The 15,397-nt window shown below is 36.5% G+C and overlaps 1 protein-coding gene across 1 annotated transcript in view; it reads left to right on the top strand.

Moving 5' to 3' along the window:
• Nucleotides 1-15,397, top strand: part of LOC150086055 (DNA (cytosine-5)-methyltransferase 3A-like) — a 233,524-nt gene that overhangs the window by 72,157 nt on the left and 145,970 nt on the right. The window contains exon 5 of the mRNA XM_090373678.1: nt 4,979-5,083. Coding sequence (XP_090229804.1) covers nt 4,979-5,083 — 105 coding nt within the window. The remainder of the gene's footprint in view (nt 1-4,978; nt 5,084-15,397) is intronic.

The raw sequence follows: 15,397 nt of genomic DNA on the forward strand, positions 1-15,397 counted from the left end.
GTATGTATTATATGTACCTTCATAATATGACTGTACATGACAGTACATAGTGAAATGCAAGCATATGGCATCGAAATGAAAATAAGAAACAATTTAATATTAAATGTAATATTTATTAGAAATTTCAAACAAATCTTTCAAATCAGCGCCTTTGCTAGCAAAAAAAAAACATCCCGCCAGTGCTATCACCAGTTTCGCTAAAGTGTTGATAAAGAAGTTTTGCCTTTTCACGAATGATGAGTGAACTTAACGGAATTTTATTTTGAATTCGGTCTTCTATCCACAGATTTAAAGGTTTTACATTTTTTTTTTATTTAACATCACGAGTTACAGAGCAAATTTTTGAAGCAATTAGCGCGGTTTCACGGACACTACGGCAGATTTTTTCTTCCGATTTCTTGTTTGATCGTACCGTTGACTCATTGATTTTATAATGTTTTGCCACTGAGGAGACACTTTCACCTTTAGAAATTTCGTCTAATAACTCAATTTTATTCGCTAGTGTCATCACCTTCTTTGATATTTTCACATTTCTCTTTTTATTCGTAGCCATATTTTTGTAGGGGTTAGAAAGAACTTGACCACAATAAAGTCACTTTCTTCCGTTAACGCACTCGAAAAAGTCTGTTTTACACTGCAAAACGGTAGAGTTATCATTTTTGTAAGCATATCAATTTATAAATTGATAAATTTATTCAATTTATAAACATATAAATTAAAATCAAACGACGAAACCTTCCATGACTAACACATACTGAACAAGGATTAGCGAGAAACATCCACGCTCGCGATTTTTTCACCCCTCTCCCCCCACCCACTGAGCGCTGTTTTGACCGGGAAAGATAATTTTAGCCACGCCCATGTTTTTTATGGCGGAAAATATTCACGGCGTTTTAAAATTCACATTTTTTTAGGTTTCATTTTATAATAAATCGGCGATCGCGAATACGCGAAACCGCGAATACAGATACCGCGAATAGCGGGGGTTTACTGTATTTTTTTTTTTGTTTATGAAAACCCCAAACACGAGAGATATTAGAATCTATAGTACTTAGTACCGTGCTTGGGTTGGAGGTTGAGAAGATGAAAGAAGATATTTGTTGACATTAGACTTGAACTTCTGTAGACTGTAATTTTCAGGAAATACGTATGATTGACGGTTGTTCCAGAAAACAGCAGTTAAATGAATAAACGAGGAAGATGAAAAGTTGGTTCTGTGAGTTTGAAGTTCGACAGTAAATGGATGTTGGCTGATAGCGACATGTGTTTGGACTGTTTTGAAAGAGAGAGCAGGAATTATAGAAGCCAATTCAGAAGAACAGTGCCCATGGAAGTATCTGTAGGTAAGGCATGCAGCAGAAACAGTACGTCTATGAGACAGTGAGTACTCTGTTAGAGATGAGTCATTAATTAACCTAACTGCCCTCTTTTGAATGGAATCTAGAAGCCTGAGAGAGGTTTTGGTGGCACCACCCCAGATGTGGGAAGAATATTCCATGTTAGGGTGGATTTGCAATTTGTACAGAGTGAACAACTGTTTGGAAAAAAAGGATCACTGAGAGCAAAAGGGAAAACCAAGTTTTTTAGATGCAGAGGAAACAACATTTGTAATGTGCTTGCGCCAAGAGAGAGATTAGAAGTCAAGGTAATCCCCAAAAGAAATATATCATCTTGCCTAGAAATTGGAGTGCCACCAAAGATAAGAATAGGAGCAGAAGAATCCTTTTTGCAAGATATGACAAGACTGAGTTTTAGAAGGATTGAAATCAACTAAGTATCTTTGCCTCACTAGAGAATTACCTGAAGATTGGCATTTAAGGAATTGGTAGTGGATATTCGAGAAGTTGAAGCTGATTGAGCAGGGCAAGGTTTCTCAAAATGGAAAGTGGAATGCAATGTGCTATCATCGGCAAAAGTATGGATAGGATTTCCAGTCAATGGAAGAAGGTCATTAATATACAAGAGGAAAAGAGTGGAAGAAAGAACTGAACCTAGGGGAACACCAACTTGAGTGGAGAAGTTAGAAGACAGAGAGTCATCTATCATCACCCTCAGTGAGCAATCAGAGAGAATGCTGGATAACCAATCACAAAAAACAGTTGGCAAACCATAAGATGGAAACTTGTTTAGAAGACCTTTATGCCAAACACAATATAGAAAGAATCCTTGATGAGAATCAACCGAAAGAGCAAGCTGGCTTTAGGACAGGATTCTCAACTATGGATCACCTTCACATAATATCACAGCTAATGGAGAAAGCAAATGAATATAAAACACCATTATGCCTGGCATTTGTGGATTATGAAAAGGCATTTGACTCCCTACAGCATAAGGCAATGTTTCGGGCACTGGAAAGACAAGGCATAGATACCCCATATATTATGATTTTGAAGAAAATATATGAGAGTGCTACCTCCTTTATTAGACTAGACAAAGACAGTAGGAAATTTAAAATCAAGAAAGGAGTTCGACAAGGAGACACAATATCTCCGAAGCTGTTTACTGCTGCCTTTGAGGAAGCTTTCAGAAGATTAGACTGGTCGCAGAAAGGAGTCAATGTGAACGGAGAGTACCTAAACCATTTACGATTTGCAGATGACATTGTGGTCATAAACCACGATCCCAAAGAATTAGAGGAAAATCTTAATCAGTTATGCACAGTTAGTTAGGATTTTGGACTAAAGATGAATATGGCTAAAACAAGAGTAATGATGAACAAGTATGCCACAGAAAGGGAAATAATGATTGAAGGAGCAGTAATTGAAAAGATGGAGTCATATACTTATCTGGGATAAGTTATTAGCTGTAATAATGATAAGTGGCTGGAAAGTCAAGAGAAGAATAAATTTTGGATGGATAGCATTCAGGAAATATAGTCACATACTGAAGAGCAATATACCAGTTTGTCTGAAACGTAAAATAATGAACCAATGTATACTCTCCACCATGACTTATGGAAGTGAAACTTGGGCACTCACCAAAAGAATGGAAGATAAGCTGAGAACTACACAGCGAAGAATGGAACGAATTATATTGGGAATCAGACTGTTAGATAAGAAGAGAAATATATAGATTAGGCAGCAAACTCAAGTAAAGGACATTCTTATCAAAACTAAAAAACTAAAATAGTCTTGGGCAGGACACAGCTCGAAGACATGATGACAGATGGACTAAGAAAATAACAGAATGGTATCCAAGAGGAGCTAGAAGAAAACCTGGAAGACAAAGGCAGAGATGGATAGATGAAATTCATTCAGTTTGTGGGTAGTAAATGGGTGGCCAGTGTTCAAAACAGAAGGAACTGGAAAGTTGCTGGAGAGGCCTTCATCCTGCAGTGGATTGAAAATGGCTGATGATGATGATTCAAGAAATTCTGGATCAGTTCTTTCTTTTCAGAGATTGGGAAAAAGCATTTTGGTTGATTTGACAAAAGTACAGTAAATCCTCGCTAATCCATTACATTTAATCCAGATGTTGGATAATCCGGATCGAAATACGAAAAATTCTTTCACAGTTGAGTACTATACTTTGAAAGACACATGGGATTTAGGAAGACAGAATGAGTCACTCTGACTGCGCAGAGAGAGAGATGGAACATACAGCATATTGTCTTGCGTGTTGTTCAGTATTGTTGTTGACTCTGAGTCGGACAATGTTATTGCTTATATCACTTCATTTGCATACTTCTTTATACCTATATGTGTACATATTTTATATATTATGTGTTTATATAATTGTTGGCTAAACCACAACATCCTTCCCTTGTGGGGGTCCTCATATGTAGACTGTTACATCATTTTTTTGATAGTTATTAGTTATGCCTTTAATGCTATCAGATGTGCCTGCAAAATCTAATAGCGTCCCTTTATTTTTTACAATGTTGCGTATAGTTTGGTTGCCAGGTGGACAGGAGCGGCAGCGCGTAGCACACACTTCTTGATTAGACCAGGGTTCAAGCCCGTGACCACCAAATATGGAGGATGCGGAAAGGTCAGGGAATGACCACCGCATATCCCTGGAGCAATATGGCCTTAGTTGCTAATGCTTCTAAAAACCAAATAACAACAACAAACATGGTTTGGTTACCAACATTATAATGGTTCATTAAAGATTTAACTGAAGCACCGTTTTCAAAATTTTGAATGATTTTAAGGTTTTTTTTTTTTTTTCAATTGAAAACACAACTCTTTTGTGTTTACCCATCATTTTCATGATTTCTAAACAAAAAATATATATATTTACTATAAAAAAATATTTCAACGCACCTGACATAACAAAATAAAATTTGTCTTTTTGCTGTGTGATGGAACACAACGATCAATGCAACGCACTAAAACAAACCAAACATTCGTTCCCTTTCTATTGGTTTTTTTTTTTTTTTTGAGTGACAGGTGTGAAAACGGGGGTTGCAGGATAATAGGTACATTCGTCTCACAATCACAACTTGTAAAGCCACTTCTTATTGCTTATTAACAACTTGCAAAACATCTCATTATACTTATTCTATTTATTAATTTTTTTTTTACTTTGGTGTCTTGAAGTGTCCCGGTTAATCCGATCCCGGCGAATCGAGAGTCTGCTGTACAACTTTTGGGTCTTTTATCGATGGATAAATATATTGTCTTTTTATAGTTTTTAAATAAAGGCACTACAGTGATGTTTTTTTTTTTTTTTTTAATTTATTTTCATCAGCAGTACATTTTCTATTTATTTATGTTTTACGGGTTTTTTTTCTTTTAGGGGTATCTTTTGCTTCACTAATAAGGATTATCACTTAATCCAGATGACCCCTCCCCCCCAACCCCATTTAATCCAGATTACAAGGGTTTACTGTATTTCTTAATGAATGTCTTTTATTTACATTTTTATCATATGTACCTTGATCTAAATGAAGTTAATCTGTAATGAAAGTATATAGATATTTTGTCAGTTTATAACAGGGAAATGAATTGTCAAATGTTGGCTTCTTTTTTTTTAGATTCCTAATAAAAAAATTATGCCATTTGTGGGACAATTTCACAATAAATTCAGAAATACTGGAGGGAGCAAGTTATATCAGAAAGCAGTTTTAGAAGCGCTTCAGGTGTGTATAGACTTATTGTGGATAATGAGGATTCCCTAGTGATAAAATTCATTTTTGTGTGTTATAAAGTATAATGGTTTTTTAGCTGTAGTTTACAAACTTTTTACATAAGTATTCCACCATGAACATCCTGAATCATTAGATGTGCATTAGAGCTGCACCTGTAAATAGAAATGTGAATATAAGCCTGCTTAATAACTCACTGAATCACTAAATTAAGAAAATTTAATATGAGAAATACAATACTGTGCTTCAGTATATGAATCTAAACAACTAATATTTTGAAAGACATGTAGTGTAATATTTAGTAAAAATCATAATCACTATTCACTTTTTTAGTTTTCACTTTTTGGTGAGCATAAAAATGAATTGCACTTTGGTTTTTCATAATGCCATATGAGACAAATTCCATTTTTTCTTAAAAACATAAAAATATAATGATCTATCCGTCTGTCATTGAGTACATAACATTCTTATTTTTCACTTCTTTAAAGCAGGGGCTGTATTATAAATCCTATTCCTGGCATTGTAGTGTAAAGTTTAAATAAAAAATTTCCCCATAATCTTCAGCTAATAATTCTTTTTAGGTAAATAAAGTCTTATTATAAGTATTCAACTCTGCAATAGTCTATTTTATTTCAAACGTCTTGTATACCACAAAATTAGTCAAAGTACTATGGGTCAGGTACTTCCAGTTTTACAGGATACAGCAGAACTTTTTGGATGTTTTGAACCTGTCATATTTATCAGCATATTTTTTCCTATCATGTATTTTTCACACTTCTGTTATTAAAAAGAAAATTAAGGAAAAAATGTTTTACCATGTGATTTTAGTATTAGCCATATGGTGCAAAGAAGCCCTAGACTTTTGTGCACAACCAAAAAAATAATTAATTAATTTAAAAAATAAAATAAACTACCTATTTGATTCCCTCCTCACGTAGGTCTTTATCCAGCTGAACTTTGAATTTCTCCAAGCTGTCATTCTGAACTACCCATGGAGGTAACTTATTCTAGTGACTAGATCGTATATATAGCTTAGCTTAATTTATTAAGCTAAGCTATAGCTTAATTATATTTATATTAGCTTAACTTATTCTTAGCTTAATTATATTTATTATTAGCTTAACTTATTCTAGTGATTAACAATTTGTTGGCAAAAAGAAAACTTTCTTCAATCCAGTCTAAACCTCTTCTTCCATAGTTTCAATTTAAGACCCCCAGTTTTAGAATCAACAGTGAAAATTTTACTGTTATTTTAATTTCACTTCTCAGACCCTTATACACCTCAGTCAAGTCTTCTAAGTTGCCTAGTTTCCATGATCTGTAGCCCACATATTTGAAGTCTTTCCTTATGAAATCTTTGGATCCCTTCAAGAAGCCTAATGTCTTTTTTAAGGTGAAGTTTCCATACTTGAACACAGTATTCCAAGTGTGATATTACAATTGCCTTATTCAGTGAGATTATGACCTCTCTATAAGCAGATGCTTAATAAATTATCAATAGGACAACACAGGTCCTCCTTGTCACCTGTTTATCTTGGTCGGAGAACTTCATGTCAGATCATATCATAATTTCCAAATCCCTTTCTTCCTGTGCTGTCTTTAGTTCAATTCCACCAACTGTATAAGTTATTTTAGGGTTACTATGGCCCAAAGTGTAAGACCTTGCATTGTGCTGCATTAAAATACAGCTTCCATTTTTCTGACCATCCCTGAAGTTTATCTAAATCATTTGAACAAACTCTGCTTGGCACCAGTCTTGACATCATCTGCAAATTTTGACATCGTGCCCTCCATTCCTTAGTTGATGTCATTTAAGAAAATCACAAACAACAGTGGTGCCAGTACCGATTATAGGAGGAACTCTACTTCTTACATTAGCTCATTATGAAAAATAACTCTTAATCACAACCCATTTTTACTGATTCCAATATGTACCAGCTTGTATAGTATCCTCTCGTGTGGGACTGAGTCAAATGCTTTGCTGAAATCCAAGTAAAAAATCATAAAATCAAAATTATTTTCTGTCCAGCTCATAAGTGACTCTGTCAAAATAACTAACCAGGTTTGTTAAACATGATTTTCCTTTTACAAACCATGCTCTGTTTCCTTGAAAATTCAATTTCTATTTAAATGATTCTGTATTGCACTCTTCATCATTGCCTCCATAATTTTCCCTACCACTGACATCAGACCGACTGGTCTGTTAGTTACGCACTTCACCCTTAGAACTACCTTTATGTATTGTCATAAAGGCACTGGCACTTCTCCAATCCAAGGGGATCTCTCTCCTGCCAGTGATGCCCTCATAATTAACCTTAATGTTTCAGTGCACTCATTTGTCACCTTCCCGAAAATTACAGGGTATATATCGTAAACTTCAGCAACACTTTACTTGCCTCTAGGTTTGAAAGGTATTCTCATAAACAGTCTGTAATTTGAACTTCACTAATTTCATACTGCTTAGCCTCACTTACACAGCCTGTCCTTACTATGAATGGTCTTTTATGTGTTAATCTTGATGCAAAGTACCTGTTCAGTTCATCAACAATATCAGCTGGGTTACGTAGGACTTTTCTACACACATTACACAAGAGGACAATCTGATTTATCCTTCTCTCCTGTGTATTTACATATATGGAAAACTCCTTGTCCTCGTTCTTTTTAGTCTTAACAAGCAGTTTCTCATAATATGTCTTTTCCAGCCTAACGTTTGCTGTGGTGCTATTACAGATCAATTTGTAGCTGTTATAGATTCAGTACTTTTTATCATTTTGTAACTTTTCCGTGCCATCATTTTTCTACTCTATTCAAATGGCTAGTTCATTATTCATTTATCTGGAATCCTCTTAATGCTGCATTTTCTTAATTGGTATATATGCAATCAAGGCTTTTTTGACTAGCTCTCAAGGTATACCATAATTCTAATGTATTTATGCTCTGTGAGCTATTTCCTTAGTTGATAAAGGCTGTGTAGCTTCTTAAGCTACTATAATTGAAATACTTTTCTTTAATGGGTTTTAATTATGAAACCCATTAATAAATTAAAACACATTCCTTTGTCTTTGACAACTGCTACCATCTCCTCATCACCCAACTTAGAACTTTGTGATCACTCCTTGCTAATGATCCTTGTACTGTCAGCCCTGAGATGTCATCTGGTTCATGGGTGGTGATCAGGTCTAGAATACTCTTGCCTGTAGTACTTCCCTGTTGTGCTGATACAAATAACAGTAATCTAGTTGTTTTAAAAATTTTGTTCCTCATAGTGAATTGCCCGCAACCAATCATTTATAGGAAAATTGAAATCACTTATAATAAGACATTTATATTGCATGCCTATTCCATTTGCATATAGAGGGCTGTCATCATAATCTTCAAATCATCTGGTCTGTAGATTACTTCCACTCTCATTAAACTAACTCACACCATACAGATTCTATACTTGTATACATAACTCAAATCTGAGAAAGTTTTCATCATTCTTAGGCTACTTTTGGTAATCAGCATGACCCTACCACACCTTTTATCTTTCCTTTCTAAATACATTATACATACCATAGTGTAATAGTTCCCAACCTTTTTGTTCCTGTGGGCACATTTCAAAGTTCATGAGAGAGTGACTGGCAGCAACCACTCAATTTGGGGCAAAAAGTAACATATTTTTTACAGAGAACTCAAAGTATAATAAACCATAAAGTGCGGGAGAAAACAGCATCACCACGGTAGTGCAGCCCACATTCCATGCAGTCATGCTGTGTTCTCACAAGCTTACTAGTAACTAATGGTAAGCAGTATTCCCCTACTACCTGCATAGTGCATGTTATGTGATACTAGCATCCCACCAGGAAGTAAACTACTCTCTTACAAACTTTCTGATATGACTTAGCACACAAATATCATTGATGTACTTTGCAAGTTTTTAATCTTACATACATTTCCTACTCACATTACATCTGCTTTATTCATCATGACTTCTTGTGGGCACTTAAAAAAGCCTTGGTGGGTGTGTGGGGTCCATGGGCACTGCATTGGGAACTGCTGTCATAGTGAAGCTCACCATTCCCTATTTCCCTTAGCCCAATTTTATGTCAGGATTAGTTGTCCTAATCACGAGTTTGAATTCACTAATTTTATTGATGACACTTCTGACATTGCTGTCTGCATAGTTAAGACTTAAGTGTTCTTGTAATATTTTATTATCCTGATATATCCCTTGAAGTTAGTTAACCATGTTTACTTAGAATTAGCTTCCTGCTCATTTGAACTGTTGCTATTCTCAGACCATCTTGCCAATATTGGCTTTTGCGGCATCAAACAAAAACAAGTTATTGGCTGGCTGGATGTTATTACTCTCTGTGTCTTAGTTCTGTGCTTTTCTTTCATTTGAACCTGTGGAGGAAGGAGAAGGAGAGAACTTAAGAACCAACACTATTTCTAAAGGTTACAACCACAAAATCTTTACTTAAGGTACTCTTTACTGATGAAACTAGATTCAGTTTCAGCAGCAATTCTGGATATCAGCTAATCTGGCGAGAGGTTGGCACATGGTATTCATCCCGCAAACATCACTGACAGGGATCGATATGGTGGTCAAGGTGTTCTCATCTGGGGAGGCGTTATCTTGGTGATTTGATTTGGTAGTTGTTGGCGCATCGGCTTCTGTGGCCATATTGCACCTCCCAAGGTTTTTGCAGTACTTTGATCCAAGCCCGAAGCGGGAATCGAACCCGCGACCTTTGGGTTGCCGGGCAGGTACTTTACCCACTCGGCTAGCCTCGTTATCTTGGATGGATGTACACAACTCCAGATACTGGAAGGCGGTACTGTAACCGGTGCACACTACTGTGCTGAGGTAATCCTTCCCCATGTGCATCTGTTCCGAGGTGCCATTGGCCCAGAGTTAGTGTTTATGGATGATAATGCCACACCCCATCGCACTGCAGCTGTTGATATGCTTTTGGAAAGTGAGGACATTGTTCGTATGGAGTGGCCTGCCCATTCGGCCGATCTAAATCCCATCGAACACATATGGGACACTCTGGGGAGACGCCTAGCAGCACGTCCACACCCACCAGAAAATGTTCACCAGCTGAAAATGGCACTAACAGAGGAATAGATGATATTACCGCAAGAACTATCAACAACATTGTTCTAAGTATGGACAAGCGGTGCAAAGCCTGCATTGACATTAGGGGTGGCCATATCTACTACTGAGAACCACCTCTTCCCTTTGTTCCATCTTTGGCAGTAATGCATCTGTATCGTTTGTTGTTTGTTATTTGGTTTTTAGGAGCATTAGCAACTAAGGCCATATTGCTCCGCATCTGTATCATGGCAGTCAGTGTTATGTTGCCTTTTTTGAATAAAGTCCCTCTGTACCATTTTGTTTCTGTTGTTGTGTTGGTGTTGTTTCCTTCATCATTACTGTAACTCACGAGGTTCCTTTGGTATGCTTTTCTCATATCCAGGCCACTCCTATGAGAAGCTACAGGTGAAAACCTGACTGGGCATTCAATTTTGCACGCCAGTGTAGTAGAGACATGCGATGCCAAGAAAGCAAGCATATTAGTATTAGTTGAGGCATATGATGCAAGAAAGCAAGCTTATACAGCATCAACCAAAAAAAAAATCCCTTCCTATTTCACACATCCGGTCACTTCAAATGTTTGTCTAGTTCAGCCTTAAATTTATTTAAGCTATCAACTTCCACAACAACAGATGGAAGTCTGTTCCAGCAACCAACTACCCGTAGGCTAAAGGCAAACTTCCGCACTTCTATTCTACAACTATCTTTCCTCAGTTTGAATCTATGCCTCCTCAGGTTCTTAGTCTGAGCAAGCGGAAGTATTCCATCAGCATTGAGCCTGCTCAAACTATTCAAGGTCTTATACACTTGCTTTCTTGCATCACATGCCATTACTACTACTACTACTACACCTCAATCAGATCACCTCAGAGGTGCCTAGTCTCCAGATGCTGCAACTTGCAGAACATAAGCCTTTCTTCATAATCGCACCCCTTTGTTCCTCTCACCAGTCTTGTTGCACTTCTCTGTACTTGTTCTAGCAACTATACATCATTCCTAAAAAGAGGCCTCCAGACCTGTATACAGTACTCAAGTTGTGATCTGACTATTGCCTTATACAAAGGGATAATCACTTCCTTGTCTCTGCTAGCAAAATTCCTATATATCATTGACAAAACTCAATGCCTGCTCTGTCAGCCCATCTGCACTGCTCGGAGAACTTCATATCTGACTGCACAATTACTCCCAGGTGTTTTTCATTCTCCGCCTCACAGAGTTGGCACTTTTCTCATGGGTTACTGCTACCCATATGCAGTACTTTAGTAGCAGCCAAAAAAAAAAAAAAAAAAAAAACCCATTTCACACATCCATTCCCTCTAAAAGTTTGTCCATTTCCTCCTTGAATTTATTTAAGCTATCAACTTCCACAACAACAGATGGAAGTCTGTTCCAGCAACCAACTACCCGTAGGCTAAAGGCAAACTTCCGCACTTCTATTCTACAACTATCTTTCCTCAGTTTGAATCTATGCCTCCTCAGGTTCTTAGTCTGAGCAAGCGGAAGTATTCCATCAGCATTGAGCCTGCTTAAACTATTCAAGGTCTTATACACTTGCTTTCTTGCATCACATGCCATTACTACTACTACTACTACTACACCTCAATCAGATCACCTCAGAGGTGCCTAGTCTCCAGATGCTGCAACTTGCAGAACATAAGCCTTTCTTCATAATCGCACCCCTTTGTTCCTCTCACCAGTCTTGTTGCACTTCTCTGTACTTGTTCTAGCAACTATACATCATTCCTAAAAAGAGGCCTCCAGACCTGTATACAGTACTCAAGTTGTGATCTGACTATTGCCTTATACAAAGGGATAATCACTTCCTTGTCTCTGCTAGCAAAATTCCTATATATCATTGACAAAACTCAATGCCTGCTCTGTCAGCCCATCTGCACTGCTCGGAGAACTTCATATCTGACTGCACAATTACTCCCAGGTGTTTTTCATTCTCCGCCTCACAGAGTTGGCACTTTTCTCATGGGTTACTGCTACCCATATGCAGTACTTTAGTAGCAGCCAAAAAAAAAAAAAAAAAAACCCATTTCACACATCCATTCCCTCTAAAAGTTTGTCCATTTCCTCCTTGAATTTATTTAAGCTATCAACTTCCACAACAACAGATGGAAGTTTGTTCCAGCAATGAATTACACGCTGGCTAAAAAGGCAAATTTCTGCACATATATTCTACAACTGTCTTTCCTCAATTTGAATTTATGTCCCCTCAGGTTTGTAATCTGAGAAAGAGGAAGAATCCCATCAGAATTGAGCCTGCTCAACCCATTCAGGGGTTGAGCAGGCTTATACACCTCAATCAGATCACGTTGCAGGTGCTTAGTCTCCAGATGCTGCAATTTGCAGAACTTCAGTCTTTCTAGGTAAGAGGACCATTCTTCTCACCAATCTTGTTGCCTTTTTCAATACTTGTTCAAGCAACTCTACATCCTTCCTAAATTGAGGCCTCCAGACCTGTATGTAGTACTAAATGTATGGCCTGAACTAAATGTACGGCCTATACATTTAGTTCAGGCTGGATAATCACCGCCTTTTCCCTACCAGCAAAATCCATGTATATCATTGACAATACCCCATGACCTGCTCTGGCAACCTGTCTGCACTGCTCAGAAAACTTCATATCTGACTGCACAATTATTCTCAGGTCTTTTTCATTTTTTAGCACTCTAAGTGTAGTACCACACAGTTGGTACATTTCCCTGTGGTTACTTCTACCCATACGAATTATTTTTCATTTGTCAATGTTAAACTTCAATTGCCACTTCTCAGCCCATCTGCCAACTTTTCTAGATCCCATTGCAGTAGCACACTGCCATTACTGTCATTAACAACCCTGCCAACCTTTGTATTATCTGCAAACTTAGACATTAAGCCTGATATACATTGATCAATATCATTGATAAATATACAAAACAACAGTGGGCCCAACACCGAACCTTGGGGGACTCCAATAATAATATTAGTCTAGGAAGAGCTGTGTCTGTTGATTACTACTCTCTGTCTTCTCCCACTCAGAGATGGCTGGGAATCATTGCAGAACAAGTAAATACACAGGCTGTATTAGACTGGGCCGTTTTAACACATGGCCACAGATGCCAGGGGCCTCGGCCTACTGGGTGCCTCATTTGTTGATCTAAAATAATTTTTTAAAAGACCCACTGTCGCATATATTATGTTGCGGTCAAAAGCACTGCAAACACAGAACATAATGATATACGAAAAATGTTTTTGGCTTTCTTTAAATAAAGTCATATGCAACGAGAAAACATTTTCAATGTACTGTATTTTCAAATATTGAAACTGCAATGAGAATTATTTTGAGCATGATTGTGACAAACGCAGGTGGTGAATGTTCATTTTCAAAGTTAAAGTTTATAAAGAATGAATATCGAAATAATATGAACCAGTCGCGTTTAAATCATTTAAGTTTAATGGAATAGAGAATGAGTTTTTAGAAAACATCGATTTTAATGATATAATCCAGGAGTTTGCCACTTTGAAATGTTGAAAACCACTTTTATAATTTTTGTAAAAAAAAATTATAAAAGTTTTTCTTAAAGTTTTTCATGGATATTTTTTTCATATTTTGAACAAATTTCATATGAATTAAAGATTTCAAAAAATATAAAAATAAATTTAAAATTTAAAAAAGAAAAACAAGAAAAACAATTAAAAAAAACAAAAAATCCATCGACGGGTTTCCACCTTGACGTTCGTGATGGAGTATAGTTTCCAGTAGATCTTTTAATGCATAGGGTTAGGAATGCGACCAAGAGAGACCCAGTAAAATATTTAAACTGAATAGGGGCCACATTTGGAAATTCGCCAGGGGCCCCGAGAGTTCTTAAACCAGCGCTGGTGTTAGGGTAGCTAAGAATAGGAACAGGTGCATGTATACTTGCATGTACACCAATGCTAGGAGTTTGGTAAATAAATTTGATGAATTTGAGGTGTTGGTCAAAACACCAAAGGCAGATATTTTTGGGATATCAGAGACGTGGTGTCACACAGTTATAAGGAATGCAGAAATGGAATTTGGGGAGTACAATGTGTACAGGAAGGATCAAGATAAGAAGGGAGGAGGAGTTATGTTATTAGTTAAGAAACACAAAATTCAAGGAAGTACAGCTAGTCAATGCTGGACAGCAGTGTCAAGTCAGTTTGGTGTGACATAAGCACTGGGAAAGCAAAATTGAGGGTAGGAGTGTGATATAGGCCTAATGACTCTGATGAGTATAATAAACAACTGTACAGAGAAATAGAGTGGGTCAGTAAATCAGAGTATCTTATAATGGGTGATTTTAATTTCCCGGATACTGACTGGAATTTGTGGATTGGTCACTCACACACTGATTTCGTCTTTGTTTTCTTTATGGTATCAGAATTTTCTTCTTGTAATTTTTTTGTTATGAAGAAATGAAATAGATATATACTTGTCCTTTTGTTAAAAAAAAAATGGATAAAACACATTTTTTGTTCAAACATATTATGCCATTTCATCCTTTTTTTTTTTTTTTTTTTTCCCTTCATTTTTTAGCTCCTGAGTCATAAAAAGCATTTCTTGGTTTTGTCAATTTTCTTTGTTTAATTGCTGAAACTGAAAACAGCAGAGGTAACACATAGCACAAAATAAATAAATTAAAAGAATTGTTATATTTCTGGGGAGGAAAATGCATTTATTTTTGTGGTTTCTAGTATTTATATTTTATTACTTTTGTAATTTCATGTTGAAACAAAAGTGTATATTATTACTTGTGCACAATTACTCTATAATGTTTTACTGTTGCAACAGAATCTTAATGTCTGAATGAGCACCGTGTCATGCTCTCCTAGAATCTAATGAATTATTCCTTCTTTTCTTTGTTACATATTCCCCCCCCTTCAGCTGCACATGATTCATACCATTTCACATTCAGACATTTTATCAGTTTTATCTGTATATTTTCTGTGTTATTTTTTAATTAAAATTTTTATTTGTTGTTTAGCTGATTATCATAAGAACTTTTATATCTGAAAGGAATATCTTTGCATAGTAGATAAGAGAGATGCCTGGCATGCAAAATGACAGTGATCACTTTGAGCACCTATTGAAACACTCTGTAAAAATTTAAAATGTGAATAAAGCACTATCATTTTACCACAAGTATCGAAGACCATGGGAGGACAAACTTTGAATTGTGCACCAAAAATATTCAATGCACAGTTGGTGA

The sequence above is a fragment of the Mastigoproctus giganteus genome, chromosome 5 (assembly GCF_048544385.1).
Source record: "Mastigoproctus giganteus isolate SK-2022 chromosome 5, ASM4854438v1, whole genome shotgun sequence".
NCBI lineage: Eukaryota > Metazoa > Arthropoda > Arachnida > Uropygi > Thelyphonidae > Mastigoproctus > Mastigoproctus giganteus.